Source organism: Cylas formicarius, unplaced genomic scaffold (genome assembly GCF_029955315.1).
Source record: "Cylas formicarius isolate icCylForm1 unplaced genomic scaffold, icCylForm1.1 PGA_scaffold_10__41_contigs__length_53128322, whole genome shotgun sequence".
NCBI lineage: Eukaryota > Metazoa > Arthropoda > Insecta > Coleoptera > Brentidae > Cylas > Cylas formicarius.
Window position 1 is genome coordinate 919,587 of NW_026844214.1, and position 19,428 is coordinate 939,014.

A 19,428-nucleotide genomic window follows, 5' to 3' on the forward strand; every position below is an offset into this window, starting at 1 on the left:
GGGAGTGAACGGAGGTTAAACCGCCGCGTGCAATGCTCCACCACAGAATCCACCAAAGTTAGTGTTATAGCGTTACCAAATATTTATATTTCTTTTGACTATAAGTAATTTTTGTGGTCTGTGATCGTACGAACTCGTTATTCTCATGAATTTTCGATGATTGTGGCAACAATGTGAGGCCGGTGCAAGATTGGTGCTTTGCTTTGGTCTTGGGAGGGACTGGAGGGAGCAGACGGCGGTCTGGCGACTGTCTGGCGGAATTGTTTGTTGTTGGTGTGAGATTCATTTTACGTACTTATTTGACTTGTCTGTGCATATTACTTGCATTACTAAAATCGCAGTTTCTGTGTGTGCCTAAATTAAGTTGGTTCAGTTTAGAAAAGTCTGTCGACTATTGGCCCAGAGTACAAAATTGTTTATAAAGCATTCCAAATATTTCCTTTAAGTGAAATTTATCGTTTTGAAAATAATTAAAGTTTATTTTTAAACGCACAATTAAAAATGCATGCTGTGTTGATATCTACGGCCAAGTATTAAATGGTAATAATTAGCATAATAAGAACAGAATACAGCGAAATAACGTAGATTACTTTATTTCAGCCGTCATTGGTATCTACGATTATGTATCTAGCGAGTTTACTGATTCTGGGTACAGCAGGTTTTTCTGCAGCAGTGGGGCCCACGAAAGACTACATTTTGTGTGCCCACTCTAAGACACGTATTGAGGATGATAGTCCACTAGATAGTGCCGGTGTTGAAGAACAGTTTATAAAATGTAATGATAGCTATTGTTACACCCTGTGGCAAGATGATGGTAATAATAGGTCGGTTGTTATGGGACAAGGTAATGATTTTCTTTAAATCTTTTTTAACATTCATAAAGCAATTAATATGATGTGATAGCTATTTATGGTGGTATGTGATAGTTTTGGAATATTAAATTTTAAAAAATAGCCATTTTAAATTGAAAAAATTAACACTCACTGGGGTAGCATTAAACGCATGTAGCGACCACATAATGATTTGGGTACTGGTGTTTGATTAATTGGTTGCTTTGCAATACATCATATCCAGTTAAGAATCAATATAAGTTTAATTAGACAAGTGTGATCTCTCACACATGGCCCCGCACATTGACAAAACATTCTTAGTAAAAATCTACCAGTACTTAATGGCCACTTGAGAAATTAATCTGGAATATGTTTAAATGGTTTGTGTCACATGTCTCAACTGTCGCGGCTGAAACGCACTTAAAAGGAAAAAACGTTTCAAATCTACTCATGTTTAACCAAGAATAATTAATTACTATGTTTAATACGTATAGGGAATATGAGGGGCCTAAAAAGTACCTTAGTTTTACAAGTGACGCTCTGACTTTTTATATCGATTAAGAGGCACTCTATTAAAATAAAGTAGGTATGGGAAAATAAGAATTTCATTATCTTGAATTATAGTTAGTGATATTAATGACACACTAGAAGTATTAAATATAAAAACGCTTATAATTAATCTTTCAGTAATTTTGCTATTTTAGTTTCTTCAAAGGAAGTACATCCTTTTTTAGTAATTTACACCTTCTGCATGGAATGTTGGTTTAATAAATTGAGACCCGGTTATAACTTTTGTATTCGTTTCTTTCGGATTTCAGGCTGTTGGGTTCAGTCTGGTCAACCCAACGATTGTGATAAATCGGAATGCCTTGCCGACCGCAGACCTCCGCGGGCCATAAATAACACCAAATTTTGTTGCTGTTCTAAAGACATGTGCAACATTAATTTCACAGATACTTATGTTCCCGTAGAAGAACCACCTTCGAGCGATTCAGAAAGCACCAAAAAAGAAAACGTGAACCCCCTTATCTATACAGCACTGGGCATGTTCTTTTTTATTGTGATCCTTATAACCGGTACCATGTCTTATTACTTTTGGAAAAGGAGACCGAAAAAGAGTGATATTGAAAACAATCAACCGTTGCCTCCGCCACCTGATTACAGTCTCGATAAATTGAAGCTTCTCAATGTTATTGGTAAGAATTTTTTTCCTTTAACCGTTATATTTATATTAAGTAATAAAGTTAAGTGTACTTCAAAATAGTAACCACTCTATTACTATTTGTGTTGTAATCGACCTTATCTTAATGAAATTATCGGAAAGGCAGAGAAAAAACATTGATACAAAACAAAAAATATCGCGCATCCCTTTCGGAATCCGGCTCGAAGGACCACTTTAAGCTAGGAAAATAATAACAGGCAGTAATCAACGACATAGCTACTTGACATTTAACGTTTTCCTAGGGCAGGGCAAGTACGGATGTGTGTGGCACGGCCAAATAGAGCAGGAAGAGGTCGCGGTGAAAATATTCCCGGCCCATAATCGAACATATTTCTACAACGAACACGAAATATACAAAATGGCGGGCGAGCATCCGTCGATCGTCAAATGTTTCGGTGGCGGCGAATACGTTCGAATACCCGGCCATCCAGATTATCTACTGCTGCTCGGTTTAGAGCGGGAGAGTTTGCAGGAATATCTGAAAAATAATACTCCGGATCTATTGGTTTTGTCAAAAATGGGGTTAGACATAGCCAAGGGCTTGGCCCATTTGCATAGCGATCTGGGCAAACCTTGTATCGCCCACAGGGACTTGAACACGAAAAATATACTAGTTAGGGCGGACTTGTCGTGTTGCATATGTGATCTGGGACTTGCCGTTATACCGAAAAGAAGCGAGAACAAAGCCTTGAGCGAAGCAGGTAAGATTTAAAAAAATTAATTATTTTAAAGAAAAGTGAGCTTCTTGAAACTACTACCCCTAGGGGCGCGGAGTTTTGGCTGAACTTTTCGGCCATATTGTCATGATTGCAAGTTGCATTTTTATTAATTCTCTCATTCTAAATACACTAAAATGAAAGCTTCTACTTATTCGAAAATACCCCCGCAGTATCAATGCTTAATCAAATTTAAAATTATTACGTTTCAAATAAAAGACCTATTTAATGCATAATAAACATCAATTGGAATTGGTTCTACCACGGTCCTCCGAAGGTCCGCAGTTAAGGTACTGTAAAATACTTAACATGTCAATAAATGCACTATATTTTTGGTCGTATTATAATTATAATTACCCACAGAATCGAATATCTTATATGATTAGTTTAAAAAATAAAAAGCGTTGTGCTCTTATTTATGTTATCAGGATACCCTACCCAATTTGATTTCGTTTCTTTTTTCCTCGCTGAAATGGGATTATTCACAATTTTCCATACAGTTGATGTTGGAATTTTCGTCAATGTGGCCGTTTCTTCTAAAGATGCTTGCTTGCTGGCACCACGTTCAATGAGAGTCAAATAAACATTGTTTATACCTTCCTTAGTCTCAATAGAATAGTGTTTTCTACATTTGGGCGGGAGCATCTCCTGAGATACACTAGACTCGCACATATTTTGCATAATTCGCACACGATTCAACACACTCTGTATTACATACGAAATAAGAATGATTACTAATAAACTTAAACTAAGTAGTACACTAAACCAAAGAATATTAGGTATAAAGTGATTTTCTATTACGGACCACAATTTTACCTGAATTTAAATTCCGAAACTTTAGGTAATAAATAAGTGGTGTTATCCGTTACAAGCTACTGTAGTATTTTTAGTGTGACCCATTACTTTAAACCGCCATGACAGTACTTTAGTACTTGGACACAAATAATGGACAGTATACGCGATCTTCCCTTCTATCTTATACTCTTTGCTTTCTACGTAAAATATTTTTGACCATCCGGTGTTGCCAGATATACTCGTTTTTGGATTTAGCGGAACTTTTTTATTTTGATCACATAGTATGAGGATTAACTTATCGCGTACAGGGGGTTCATTTGATAAGGCCCAATTGGCAAGATATAAAAATCCAGCGGAACATTTTTTGCTATGTTAAATTTTCGTTCAGGCACGCTCCGCTACATGGCGCCGGAGGTATTGGAAGGGGCGGTAAACTTGTGCGATTGCGGCAGCGCCCTGAAACAGATCGACGTCTACGCGTTGGGTCTGGTCCTGTGGGAATTGGGTACGCGATGCGTGGACACCCAAAACGCGGAACCGTCCCCCTATTGCCCCCCGTTCTTCAAGGAAACGGGGGAGAATCCCACCTTGGAGCAAATGCAGACGCTCGTCAGCAGACGGAAAGTGCGACCCCTTTGGCCCGTCTCCTGGAAAGATACCGCCGCCGCTAGGTTGTTGTGCGAAACCGCCGAAGACTGTTGGGATCAGGTGCGTGCAATAGTCGAGATGGCAAAGGGTTTCCATGGAGAAAGAATTTTCCTCGATAGAGAATAATTGCGATTTGTTTACATTACAATGTTTTTAAATTGCATCCGATAATATTTACAGTGACTCAGCATAAAAGGTTCAGTTGCATTTTAATTAATCAAGGAGCCAAACCTAAACATAAAAAATGATGTATATAATAAAAAATACAACGAACTTAAATCCTATTACGACAAAAAATTTAAACACGCAAAGAGAACTCGCCACAATTTAAGGTTAATGAAATCTGATAACATAAGTAGGGAAAGTAAATCCTCTACTATAACTAACATAACGGTTGGTCGCGAAACACTTCAATATTTTGCTGATTTTGCTAACAATAGCAAGCAGCCTCGAAATCTAACGCCCGATATCCAAATACACTCGAGCTCTATGTTTCTCTACCCTACTACGACAGTAGAGATAACGCAAGATTGCTTTCGAAAAATCGTCGCTGGGCGGGGCAAGTTATATAAAAGGGGTATAAAAGGAAAGAACTTCACAAATTCAAAAACCGTAGCTCTTGATGCGGTCTATGACACTGTTTGAACCTATTAGTTATATTTTTTACGATTTTTTATTTGCGGCTAATAATTTACTTTCTAAATGAACAATTTTCTAGGCCGTTTAGATTTTTGCCTATAATTTGAAAACCCTGTATATAATCGAAAAAATGCCTAAAATCAAGCTTATTGTGCTGGATCTTCCGCGTCTGCTGGCTAAAGAATTTTGCCGATCTGGTGAACGGTTATGGAGGAAAACATATTTTTCTGGAAGCTAAAATTACCATAGTCTTTCAGTTATTACCAATTTTCAATAATAGGGGGACCCATTTTTCAGTTTTTTTTTAATTTGCGGCACACCCTGTATATTTTTGAAAAATTGTCAAGAATAAAGGTTTATGGAGCCGTATCTTCTGCGTCTTCTGGTTGAAGAATTTTTTTGGTCTTTTTTGTAGACCCTTGCACACGTGATTTTTAAGTTTTTTAAAATAGTTCCCGACCCCCCCCCCCCCCCTTTTTTTTCAATAGGTTCCGTCACGGGGCAAAGCTGCATAGATGTATCAAATATGAAGTCGATTGCGTCAAATTTCGAAAACTTATCGTGTTTCATAGCAAGGTCCAAAAAAACAGTCGAAAATCGCGAAAAAAAGATGGATACCGGAATCGAATCAGGGTCATTTCTTATAAGCTTATGTGCCTCGTGGAGGGTTAAAAAGGAGGTAAATTTCAATTTTGCAGCTCCAACGGTTCGAAAGTTATTCAGGAAAAACCAAAAGACGAGAACGGAGAATGGACAAACAGGCAAAATTTTTTTTTTCGATGGTGATCATTTCTGTACCATCGGCGAAATACTTTCGAAAAAAAATCGATTTTCGAAAGTAACAAGTAATCGGAAAAGTATGCCGTAAGAAATCGTCTGGAATCGATGAAATACCGGGCACTTTATTAATTTCTATTAAAGACTTTATAGCTCCTATTCTAACATATTTAGTCAATTGAAGCTTTCCCCAGGCCTTAAAGAAATTCAAAAATCGTACCTATTTTTAAAAATAAAGGCAATAAAACCAAAATAGTGAACTACCGCCCGGTAGCTCTTCAATGTGAAGTGGCAAAAATCTTTGAGTCCTGTTATAATGACAGACTGCAGAAATTCCTTGAAAAATATTCTTTGATTTCTAGTGCTCAGAACGGATTCAGAGCAACCGCTTCACAAGTACAGCTCTGGACTATGCTCTGGAACATATCTACGACAGCCTTAATAATAAAACAATCACACTAGACTTATTTTTTGATTTTATATACAAAGATATGAATCAAGCAATAAATCAAAAAAGAAAAAACGATAAAAAAACAATATTAAATAAAGAGAACTGATTGACAATCTGGGTAGTTCCCCGTAAGAGATATTTTTTAAATGAAATTTAAAAGCGCAATGAGAAACATTCTAATCTGCTAATCGGCTAATCTGAGGATGTTTATTTAATAATCTAATAGATGTGTACGAGAAGCAGCTTTTAGTCATGTACTTCTTAATTTTAGGTATTTTTATTACTATAAGCTTTTTGATGAATTTTGGAAACGTGTACGGAATCTGATTTCATTATCAAAGATGATACCCAAACTTTTACATTCGTCCACAGCGTAAATAGATCCAAGTTTTGGGCAACCCAATAGTTAGAGGGTCTAAAATACATTAAGGCAGACTTATTCCGATCATTTGAGTATTTAAAGACCGATTCCAAGCATTTATTTAGTCTCCCTGCCGCTTCCACTGCATCAGACTGGGAAAGAGAAATATGTCTTTGCGTGTCTTCAGCATACCTGTGACTATTGAACTCACCAAAGCAACCTGCTGTATAAATTATGAAAAAAAAAATGAACCTTGAGGGTCTGTCAGCTTCTAATCTTGTCAATCGAAGCTAGCTGATATCTGTGATCCAGATAATTACGAATCAATTAAATCGTCTTAAATTTAAACCCGTAGTATTTTAAAGCTTGTAAAAGTCCAAAACTCTGAGCAAAGCCATAGCCGTACCGCACCCTTTGCGAAATCCTGACTGTAATTTAGCGAAATAATGACAGATCTGCCTATAAATCAGTTTTTTAATTACTTTAGGAAACACCGGCAACAGACTAAGCTCTGCGACGGTGTTAGGCTTGGTAACGGTATAACCTCTGCTATCTTCCACTGCGCAGTAAATACAAAGCTGAAAAAGTTGTATTTAGGCATTTCTAGTGTAATTCCGTACGCGTTGGATCTCAAAGAATACCACTAAACGGTTTTCGTTCGGGCCAATACGGCCGACCGCAAAATAATCGCCGCGTTTTTACGCCCGTAGGACGCGGAGGCCCGTCTGACGTCGTTGTGCGTCGTCGAACGTTTCCTCGAGTTGCCCAACTTGCGGGGGCGCGTCCTTCACCCCGTGCACCCTCCCGCCAGTCCGACGCCTTTAATAAACAACAACCATCTGCGCGAGCATCCGATCGAAGTTTCGGCCGCCACCGTCGAGACGCTGCTCTCGCCCAGCGACGACAACCGCAAAAATTCGAACCAGTTGGCGGCGCTGCGCCGTCCCCACCACGGCAGGAACCCGTGCCTCGAGCGGAACCTGCTGTCCGATTCCTGCGACGATTTGCTGGTAGACAAATCGTCGAAACACGTGAACAGTTCGGAGTCCCGTAGCCTCGTCACCAACGAGGTGTTCAATTTCCAAATCAACAGCCGCGCCGCACCGATTCCTTACCTGCAGAACGCGGTGCTGATCCCGAAAAGGCAGAACGACGCGGGCCAAGCTGCGCAGACGGCGTCGCGCAAGCGGAAATTCAAATGGGGCGGCTTGAAGAACTTTTGGAACCCGAGAAAGTTCTCGGGCAGTTCGACGGCGCGAAAGGACACCCAGGTCAAGCTCAGGACGAAATCGATGAACGGGAACGGCGTCACCACCGCCCTGCTGGCCGACGAAGGTTCGAGACGGCGCCCGTCGACGCTGAGCCTGGCGAAATCGCCAGATAATAGCGGCGCGCAGTGCTCCGGTTATACGGTAAAAACGGCCACAACTACTTACTCGTACAGTCTCAATCTTTATCGTGTTGACTTCCGACGAACCCTCCGATGTTATTAAAGTCTGTTCGTAGATATAAGAAAGTGACTAACCGATACGAATTAAGGAAAGACCCGGACAAGCTGTAAGAATGAAATATGGCCGGACAGGTCCGTACTTTTTTTTTGTCAGGAAAGATACAAAACAATATTTATTTATTTATGTATGTATTTATGTTTAAATCTAAAATAAAATTACAAATTATTTTTATTACCTACTTAAATTACTTAAAATTATTCACATAATATATCAGTATCACTATCATCGCCCGTTCTAATTATTATTTGCTCTATATTATTTGCAATACGAATATACGATTTTCTGCTTTTTCTATATATTTAACAGAATTTGCCCAACTTTGTGGAGGGATGTTTAAAACTTCGGTTTCTATAAGTTTGAGGACATTGGAGTTAACACGGGGATAAACATTGTTACGACGAATGGCAGATTTCAGTTGGTGCCAAACATGTTCAATGGGATTAAATATACAATGGTAAGGTGGAAGCCTTATTAAAACTGTATGCCCTAGATTTTTTGCATAATTATCACAGACGTGTTCCTTCAAGCTTTGTAGAACCTCAATTAATTGCTTTTTGGTATAATCTTCGTGAAAATAAAAGTGGTTATTATACATGTAGTTTTGGATTGTTGCTTTTGTGTCACATGAGAAAGGGGTTTTAGTCAACTGTCTACCGTGATAACTTGCATTGTCCATTACAATGACGCTATTAGGAGGAATGTTTGGAAATCTTTTACAGAAAAAGCGAAGTTAAAGTAAAATAAGTAAATATGGGAGACGAATTAAGGAAAGACCCGGGCAAGCTGTAAGAATGAAATATGGCCGAACAGGTCCGTACTTGGTTTATAATTTAATTATTTGGGGTTTTATTAGGAGGAACGTTTGGAACTAGTTTGTTTTTAAACCAACTTTCAAATAAATCAGCGGTGGTGTCTTCATGGTAATCCAGAGAAGAATCTTTAATATTTTTCGCAGACAGAGAAAGTCCATTTGGAATCCAAATATCTTTAGAGCCAGCATGCAAAATAGTTATTCTCTTACCTCTTTTTGATGGCGCGTTTGTTTTACACTTATCAGTTGAGTCAACACAACCCTTTTCCAGGTTTCATCGAAGTAAATAATTGGCTTTTGTTGTTCTCTGTAAATCCTAATTTTTTCTAACTTGCTTTTTGTGATTTTTTTTTAATCTAAAACCCATGTGTTGAATACACTTTTATAAGGTAGTTCTGCCACATTTAACACCGATTTAATCTTTTTCATTAAGATATCTAATGTAGGCACGCTTGTTCCTCGTATAACTAATAAATTTTACGCCGTATTATATGGTGATCACTTTCACATCGCTTCTTTTTTTTCCTCGCTGAACAATTTTCCATACAGATGATGTTGGAATTTTCGTCAATGTGGCCGTTTCTTCTAAATGTGGTTGCTTGCTGGCACCACGTTCAATGATAGTCAAAAAAACATTGTTTATAACTTCCTTAGTCTCAATAGAATAGTGTTTTCTACATATGGGCGGGAGCATCTCCTGAGATACATTAGACTCGCACCTATTTTGCATAATTCGCACACGATTCAACAGACGCTGTATTACACACAAAATAAGAATGATTACTAATAAACTTAAACTAAGTAGTATACCAAACCAAAGAATATTTAACACAGGTAGGTATAAAATTATTTTCTATTACGGACCACAATTTGACCTGAATTTAGGTAATAATCTTGTTACATTGTATGTTAATGACCACCGTTGGATCATCCCATTAAAAAGCAATTGGTCACTTTCTTATATCTATGAACAGACCATACCTTTTATATTTCGAGATTTGTAATAAAAAACTAGAAGCTACCGACAAATATGACTTTGCTGTTTCTCGAAATATTCACCCTGACGATCAATACACTTTTGCATTCGATAAAAACAATCATCGAAGCACTTTTCCCGGACCGATTCGGGCACCTCCATCTTCTCCCACTTTCCTCTTGACCATCCCATTTGTAACAATTTTTCTTACCATATCTTCTTCTAATAGGGGAACATTTGCTTCATTCCACGGTCTCCACATTTTAAAGAGTTAAAGAAATGTTCAATTTTAAGATTCTAATAAATATTTATCTGTATTCTTATGACACTGTTGTTGTTCACACATTGAAGAACTACGGTGGAAACTCCCTATAGCAAAACTCTATATAACGTTAAACTCTGGCGAAGACCGTGTCGACAGAAACGTCACTGACGATTGGCTGGAGAAGACGTGGCCAAAACTCACAGAAAAGTACCCTGCTGACGACATTTTTAATGCCGACGAACCTGGTATTTTTTACAAAATGACGCCAGATAAAACTCTTAAATTTCGAAGCGAAAAGTGTATGGGTGGAAAACCTTCTAAAGAACGTATAACAGTGTTAGTAGCTGCCAATATGAGTGGGAGAGGAAAAAGAAAGCTAGTCGTGATTGGAACACCAACTAACCCACGATGTTTGACATCGCAAATTTTTTAAGAGGAGATACAGAATTAAAGGAGAGAAAAATATTACGTCTCTGAGATAACTGGCCTGCAAATCTCCATATTCCAAATCTACGCAATATTGAATTGGCATTTCTTCCAGTCAAAACAAGTGTATTACAGCCGATGGACCAGAGCGTAATAAAAAATCTTAAGAATCGATACAGGAAAAACATTTTAATGGAAATGATCGAGTCCGAAGACAAATTTTCCATTAATATACTAGATGCGGTCAACTTTAATAAAACTTGGAAAGAGGTGACAGCAGAAACAATTCAACACTCTTATCGTCGTGCAGGACTTATTACCGAGACAGAATGCGAACAGGACTTGGAAGAAGCCGCTTAGCAAGTGGATAAAGCAGTTTCAAACAACAATTACGTTTACAAGTGAGAAGTTGCAAGATTTTATGGTGATAGTTCAGGATTTTCCTACAACAGCAGACTTGAAGCCATATTGCAACAAGCAAAAAAGGCTGAGGAAGAGCACCAAGAGGAAGAAGATGAAGAAGTTGATCTGGTACCACCACCAAACATTCAACAAGCCCTATATATGGTGAAAAATACGAAAAATAAATGGTGAAAATACAAGCCAAAGTATGATACTAAAAAAATTCAAAAGAAAATGACCGAATATTTGAAACATTAAATGTAGTTCTTTAATATTTATATGAAATGTTCCTAAGTACATGTTAAATATGTATATAAAATAATTAAATATTACAGAACACATATGCGTATTGTTATTTTTCAAGTGTCCAGAATCAGGTCCATAAATAAGTGCTTACTGGAAGGATTTCAGGCAAATACCCACATAACATATACGAACATTTTGCAATATAGATTAAACTCTTAAGAACGATACACATCACCTGATGTTGAAATAAACGCTTCTACTTAATCGAAAATAACCCGCAGCATCAACATTTAATCGAATTTAAAACGATCCATTTACGTTTCAAATAAAAATTTTAAGATTCTATAAATATTCGTTACAGTCCATCTCAGGCTAGGCCTTGCAGAATAAACATATGCGGTTAAGGTACTGTAAAGTACTTAAAACGTCAAAGCAATAAATGCACTATATTTTTGGTCGTATTATACTTCCTGGCGATGAGGGTACGTGAGATTTCTCGAATTATGTCCGCAGATGTTGAAGAGGAAAGACAGTTTGTCGAGACAGAGTTCATTGGAGCAGTTTCGGGAGGTGTTTTCGTCCGCGACCGACCTGTCGAGATTGAAGGATCCGTCGCGACGTGTCAAGACGCCCGGCGACGTGCCGCCGTCGGTGCGCAGGACGCGGGGCAAAGCGGCCGCGAATTCCGCCAGGTTCTCGCTGTACGACGACAGCCTGATGGGGAAATGCCAGTGGGGCAGCGCCCCGGACTTGGAACCCCGTTCGAACGAGCAGCGAGACAAGGATAGCGTGAGCAGTTTTTGATTGTTTTTTTAACAAGGCGCGTGTTTTTTTTTTAGGTTAAGGCGACAAGTGGAAACAATAAATGACCCTTTTTCCAAAACTAACCAAAACGCGACCCCATAGATAACGAAACAAAATCGTTTGTCGTTGGCGTCGCAACAAATGAAGGTCGAAACCTTCGACAGGGGTAGAGAGGGGTCTATCGTGTGTAAATATGTACTTAACTAAAGTAGACATACAGTTCGTCCGCAGTTCTGTTCAAAAATATTCAACAATTTTTTTTTACTTTTTTGTGACCTATTTTTTTACGGCACTAATTTTTTAAATGGTATATTTAAAAATACACGGAAGTTTGAAATTCAAAAAAATTGAAATAATGAACCATAAATTTGAAATATTTTTTAAAATTTGAAAATAGGAAAACCCATTATTTTCGTTTTACTTTAAAAAAAAGTGTCAATATTATTACACTTTTAAACAGTGAAAGTAGGTTTTATTGGATCGAATCGATATTCAAAGTTAAATACCAAACAATTAAACTTATTAAGTGCTAAAAAGGGAAGAACATTTATTTGTCGCCCTTTAAACAAAACTAATTTTGTGAACTTACTTCTTACTGTGGAGATTCACATTTTACATTATTTAAGTAAGTTGTACAAATAGTTTTATGCTTTAAATTAATTTTTAAAATTATTTATTTGTTATATATACAGTGTGTCCCGTAAGTGCCGGACCGACATAAGTTTTAAAATTTTAAATGGAAGACGCTATATATTTTAATTTTTTCGGAATCCTTGCCAAAAATAAAGGTAACTTTGTGTAGGTTAGGCAGAAATTGAGATTATATATTTTTTGATGCAATATTATGTTGTTTAGTAGATATTGTCTTCCACGGCTGTCAGTAATGACTATTTGATCAAATTTTAAACACTTAAATACGTCCTTCTAACGATCTACGATAACTAGGTATTTTAAAATTATACAGGGTGTCCATGGTGTCCCATACCTAAATCTAATGGTTTTAGAAATATTGACACCTAATTATTTTAAAGAATTTTAAAAAAGCATGTCATTCTTATTTTTTAATTAATTTCAGGGATGTTTGCAATGGCCGGTGGGCCTTTTTTGTAGGTAAAGTAATACAGAGATTTGTAATTTTGTAAATTTGTATTCTGTAAATAATATGTATAATTATGATAGAAGTTTAAAAATTTATAACAAGTGACAGTAACAAGTAAAAGCAACAAACAACAGTAACTGTAATAATTGAAATAAAAACTAAGGTACAACGAAATAGCAAAATCTACATTAGGTTTAAAAAATGTCCTTTAATTTAAGACACCCTGTATAAATTTAAAATACCTAGTCATCGCAGATCGTTAGAAAGAAGTCTTCTGAAAATGTGTTTAAAATTTGATCAAGTAGTCATTACTGCCAGCCGTAGAACTAAGAACATAATTTTGCATAAAAAAACATATCTCAATGTCTGCCTGAACTACACAAAATTTGAATAAGTAATTTCTAGAAAAGTTACTTTTATTTTTGGCAAGGATTCTAAAAATATAAAACTATACTGGGTGTTCCGTTTAAAATTTTAAAACTAAATCGGTCCAGCACTTATCAGACAACCCTGTATATATAAAAAATAAATAATTTTAAAAGTTTATTTAAACCATTAAAACTTTTGTATAAACTTTTTTTTCTAAAATCAAATGATACTGGCCCCTAATAAAGTGCCCACCTTGTACAAAAATATTTAAAAGATATGGACCCAAATTCACTAATATTGCGAATATTTTAAACGTTTGACTGTGGAACACAAAAGTGAGTTATTAATTAATTATCTGTAAAACGTAACCCAGTTCATTTATATTAGTCATAAAAGACGTAAACTATCGTAGAAAAACTAAACCGGAACAAATGAACTGTTTTCTACCAAGCAGTCGATAATCTTCTTGGTATCGTCCCCTCTCTTACCTTACCAAAGGTTAAAACTGTCATGCGTGCCATATTGGCGTTAGTGGTTTCTGAATTTCGGCAGACTGCGAAAATGACAATAAATGTTAATATTAATTATTTTCTATTTTAAAGCGTCACTTTCATTTCATATAATACACTGGTTAACTCATATAACTATTGAAAATTCTAGTTACTTTATCATGTGATTGCAAAGTTATTAACAAAATGCGTTTTCATTAGTATGGGCTAAGTTTTCACGTTTCTATATACAGAATGACTACTACATATTATGGCGGGAAAATTTAGTTCACATTCCAATCGCGTTGGCAGCACAGGAGCACGATTTTTATTTATCTGTGCTTTACCAGCGTCGTTAATCACGAACGCAAAGTATTTCCCGACTTTGATTTTGAAGACGAAAGTAAAAGTCGTAACACCATAACAACGTGGACGTTTATTATTAATTGCAAGCCTTATTGCGCTATCTCAAACTCTTTTAAGTGATGGTTGACGTTTTACGAAATTTTACTTTCAGAGTGTACCGTAAACTTTTTCTTGGAGTATTTCGTTCAGAAGATGGTATTTGCTGCCGTTTCGCATTATATGGCCTCTTTTTTATAGTGCCCATAACTTCCTTTTCCTTGTTCATTCTCTCCAGCACTGACTCATTTAATACCCGGTCCACCCATGAGCGTAGCATCTTAAGAGTCTGATTTTAATGGTCAGGTCTAGATTGTGGCTTTTTAAAAAGCTTTGACATTTTGATAAAGGCTTGGCCTTTATCAAAATGTCACTGCACTTGATCTCACTTAATTTCTTGAGAGTGATCCCATTGTTCATTAATTGTCGTTCTGAGATTAGTGAACTTAGGAACCCGTTCGACTGATCTCTCTCTAATGAACAGTTGAACTTGGTTTTACTAATATTCATGCTTAGGCCGTATTTGTCACTGGCGTCGTTTATCCTCTTCATTAACTCTTGCAAGCCATTCAAGCTGGCTGTTGTTAATACGTTCTCCGTTCAGTAGAATTCAATTGTCGATATTTTCCAAGGCTGTAATGAATATTTCCTCCGAGAACAAGTGGAAGATCAAAGGAGAAAGAGTACATCCCTATCTAACGCCACGTTGTATAGCAGTGGCATTGACTTGCTTATCTGTATCAGACTTTATGAGGGCTGTTTGGTTCAAGTTTCCTATGATTCTAATATACTTGCATCATCCGCTCGTGTTGTACCTTATCAAACGTCACAGTTCACAATACGGCATCGCTCGAACAGCACTTGCAGATTAAACAAAGCATCTCTTGTACCAACTCCTTTTTTAAAGCCAAACTGCACCTTTTCTTCGCATATCCTGTATATTCTTCGGTGAATTATCTTAAGAAATAGTTCCCACACGAATTCAGTGATAAGCCATTCTCTTGGAATGTTTCCTGTGTCATAGATATCGTTAAAAATGTTCGTTAGTAGTTATACAGATTTGTCATCAAGAAGTTTGAAAAATTTTGATTGTATTCCGTCTGGCCCTGGAGCTTTTCCTTGTTTCAAGGACTTAATGGCGGCCCAGCTTCTGCTTGGGAGGTTGGGGAGTCTCCTCTTCTATAGTGGAATGAATGTTTCTTTAATGTCTGTGATTTAGCAGGATGTGATCGATCTGATTTCTTATGATGACGTCCTTTCCGTTATCTCTGGACGATTTTCACGTATATATTCGTCTCGGTGGTAGTTTATAGAATGTGTTTAGTATAACTAGGTTGTGTTCGGCTGCTCCAAGTCCGTAAGGCCCAATGTGTCCGCCCGGTCTTCCTCTGCCTACTTCAGCGTTAAAGTATCGCATTAGTATTAGGAGTTCATGTTTCGGCAATTTTCTTATCAGGTCGTGAGTCTTCGCATAACATAAGCAGATGAAAGATCAACCCAATTAGATTATAGTTATGACAATATTTTAAGGGTTCATAAGGATTGATTGATTATTTTTTCTCTCTCTTTTTTTTATATTTAGTAATAGTGAGAAGTGGGGTAAGGTGGGGCATAGAAAGGGAGAATATTTAGTTGATTTTTCATTAACTAATCACAAACGAATAGCAAAACATAAAAAAAAATGTAAAAATAGAAATTTATCCCAATTTCGGCATTAAATTAAAACGAAAATTTGTCAGATTTTCATAGTTATTTTTAAATAATTAAATTAAATTAAATAACTGCGTAGATCTAAACATTTTTTGTTCTAGTTTAATCGTGTTAAATGAATTTTCATCAAGTAAAGGCCACCAGAATCCAAGCAATATCGCCATCGCATTTAACCCAATCTTCGGCTGGAGGCTCGGTGTAAATTTCAGATTGTTTTAGGGCTTCTTTGATAGTTTGTTTTCCGGCTTTGAAAACGTTTCTTTTCTCTCAGATTTTCTTTATTGGGAGTTGAAGTCAGTTGCTTCTTTCTCTTTGCTTTCAGGACCGTACAAACCTTATTTTACGGCACAGTGTCATTATAACGATCATAGATAAAATGGTATACTACGCAATAAGTGCGGTAAACGGCATTTAACATAAAGAGTTTACCAAACGTGTCGCATATTATACTTTTTCTGTGGGAAACTTAGTACCACGTAATATTTAAAGTGTCTGATATATTGCATAACATTTTTCTGTATATTTTGGGTACATTTTTGCGAAACAACACCAATACATTCACTGACATCAGAATTGACAAACGTCAACATTTAAACCGAGCGGTAAAATCCCGGAAATGTCCGAAGTGGCTCGGATCCGTGGGAAACGAAACTGACGCATTAAAGTGACGCTTCCCGCACGCTAGACCGGTGGGTAATTAGGTATTTTACAGACGGGAGTAGAAAAACAAAATTTCAACTATTCAATTCGAACGTAGTTTTAAAGATTAAAACAGGAAACTCCGATAATATGGGTTTACCCTTTGGCAATATCCAAGCGTTTAAAGTTGGCGTCCGACTGCTTTACTTAAAATGCAAGTTCTTATCGGGCTCTCTTCGTATCATCAAATCCAGAATGAGCCGATTAAAGGTTCAAATGTTTGTTTACCGTCACCAGCGAAGAAAAAATTCGCGAATACTCTGTGCACCAATGAAATTCGCTGTCAGAACGCGGCAATTTTAAGAAGCTCCGCGTCAAGGCCGATATCGAACGATTTTGTTCTCGGAAAGTCTTCAGATTTTGCGGATATTTATTGGTTCCACCGACACTATTCATGAGACTAATTGTCAGAGTGATTATACTAAATGCCTATGTAATTACCCACTTCAGAGATTTCGATAATGATCAATCAGTATCCCAATTGGTCAGAACTGATAGTTAGGGTAGAAACGAATAGATCTTTTATAAAATACTCTACGCGTAAGATTAATTTCTCGTCACAATTGTACTGGTAGAAATTGTTGTGCAATACGTGTGTAATTGTGCATAAAATGCAAGATTAAGCGTAGTATTAGTACCGTTAATTTTTTTTTAAGATGATTCTTTAGTGTAGATTTGTGTTTGTAAAAATTTAATTATCTCCGCTACTAATATGGTTACAGAAATGTTTAAATTGAAAATTAGAATATACACAAACAGGACAAGAACGGTCACGCCCTGTCGCGTACGTCAGTATATATGCGAAATGGGGGCGGAGCTTGGAGTGCTGTTTATGACGCCGGCCCGTTATAGGGAGAAGACTGGCACAATCACATTGCTAGTCGACAAATCACTCAATAGCCTTGGTAGTGACGAATTATTTTGTTTTAACGCGATATTTATTTATGGAACTAATTGGGAAAAGAACAGTTTTTTTCTTTTTCTTTTTAAATCTGGTTGCCCCTTAGTTGTTACAGAAACCAGTCTTGTCAAATTTCATTTCAACAAGTTTTGAAAAGCTTCACTTTAAATCTCAAAATTTGAAAAAACTTTATTCGTGTAATTTCGCCTTAACCAACGAGGTGTGTTCAAAAAGTAAGGTGACTTTTAAGTTTTAACACTTTCTGGAATAGCCTTGATTTCTTCTAGCTATATTTTCTTTATCTCCTCAAAGCTCTTTTCTTTCATGGTTTCATGGTTCATAGTTAGAGACATGCAACGATAAATTTTTTCGTATTGCTTCTCGCAAAAGGCTTATAACCTCAACTGCTTTATTCCTTTACTCAATACTCTTTATTGACCGTACGACCTTGTGGTAAGAACTTCTCGATGTATTACGCCACAGTAATAAAGCAAAACGTGCTCTTTTCGGTCTTGGCGATCCTGGTTTCTTCCATAGGACTGACTGGGTTTTGGTTTCGACCTCATAACCATATACCTATGATTCGTCACCAGTTTATGACCTTTTTACAAAACTTCTGGTTTTTGCCGAGTCGAACTTGCTGACGCTCTGAAGAAGCCAACAGAATGATGGTCGGCCATCAAACATTTATTTTTATTTTTGCTCAAAGTAGACTCACCATATGCCGTTGTCAACATTTCAAGCGTTTTACAACACTCTATTCCATCTTTTTACACAAAATTTTATGCAAATACTTCGTACCATTTTTTTTTTGACAGCAGAGAATCGTCGAGCACACAAAACACACAAAAAATTAAACCTGCAAACTGGCTGAAACTGTGAACATATATCACAAGAAATCTATGAAGCCCGCATAATTACAAGAGTCGCCTTACTTTTTGAACGCACCTCGTATATTATTTTGATTAGTAAACACTTATTTCGGAGATAGCTGCGGTAGGAATAATAGTGAAATTACGAACAGCACAAACTAAAATACATTCAATTATTTTAGCATATATGATTGTACATAGTATTGGATTTTAAGTGTATCGGTTAACAGTTGCTTTTTGTCGCGAGAAACATGAAAATACTATTAAAAACTAGCTAAACTAAAAATATTTATAATTAATTGTTAGAATTTTACATTGTACATTGTGTACTAACCAAAACTACCAATAGCCTTGTTACGTAAAATTGGACAGTTGGACCACTGTATAACTCTTCGCTATTTACGAACAGTCCTTCGATAAATTTTTTTTCGGTCACAGACCAACAGTTAAAAAGTTATTTCGAATATTTATTCTCAACTTCCAATATAGGGCTTTGACCTATAACAAAAAAAAAACGGCTTCCCCCGCGGACCATCCGACCTTCATACTGGCGTTAACAGGAAATCGCAGCGGGGCCGACAATGACTATACCTTTAAAACACTCACTAGACTCTAAATCCGATTCCATAATTTTTGGGGACGGTTGCAAGGGATTCTGTCTGTAGCGGTTAACCGCCATGTGCAATGCTCACGACAGAATCACCACTGTATAAACTCGATGTCGAAACTGACATCTGTCCATTAATTTGACGCGTCAGTGTTGCCACCCTAAACCAGAAAACCATTTTAACCCGTATAAATCTTTCTCACGAAAAGCAACTATTAGCAGCGGTAATTATTTTTATTGATTTTTCTGGCTGTGTGATTGAGTTTACGCGCATTCCTGTTGTATTTAAGCTTTAAGCAATTTTGTATAGTTTGTAAGGCGTATGAAACCATTAATTTCGATCGTACAATAAGATTTCAAATCTTTAAGTTGAAGATTGAACAATATATTTCTTAAAACTA

General features: G+C 36.8%; 1 protein-coding gene across 3 annotated transcripts; it reads left to right on the top strand.

The window, feature by feature from the left end:
- Positions 1-232: 232 nt before the first annotated feature.
- LOC132696041 (activin receptor type-2A) lies at positions 233-19,428 on the top strand. 3 transcript variants are annotated; one of them, XR_009617986.1, is made up of 8 exons: positions 233-540; positions 586-844; positions 1,649-2,026; positions 2,295-2,753; positions 3,952-4,271; positions 7,150-7,851; positions 11,590-14,324; positions 14,589-19,428. XR_009617986.1 is itself a non-coding variant. In XM_060660582.1 (7 exons), exons 1-7 carry the CDS (start codon positions 538-540, stop codon positions 11,878-11,880), a joined length of 2,412 nt encoding a protein of 803 aa, XP_060516565.1. In that variant the 5' UTR covers positions 233-537; the 3' UTR covers positions 11,881-19,428. The 3 variants fall into 3 exon arrangements, 2 of the variants coding, with proteins under 2 accessions (XP_060516565.1, XP_060516578.1); XM_060660582.1 differs by having other exon boundaries at positions 11,590-19,428; XM_060660595.1 differs by having other exon boundaries at positions 601-844; positions 11,590-19,428.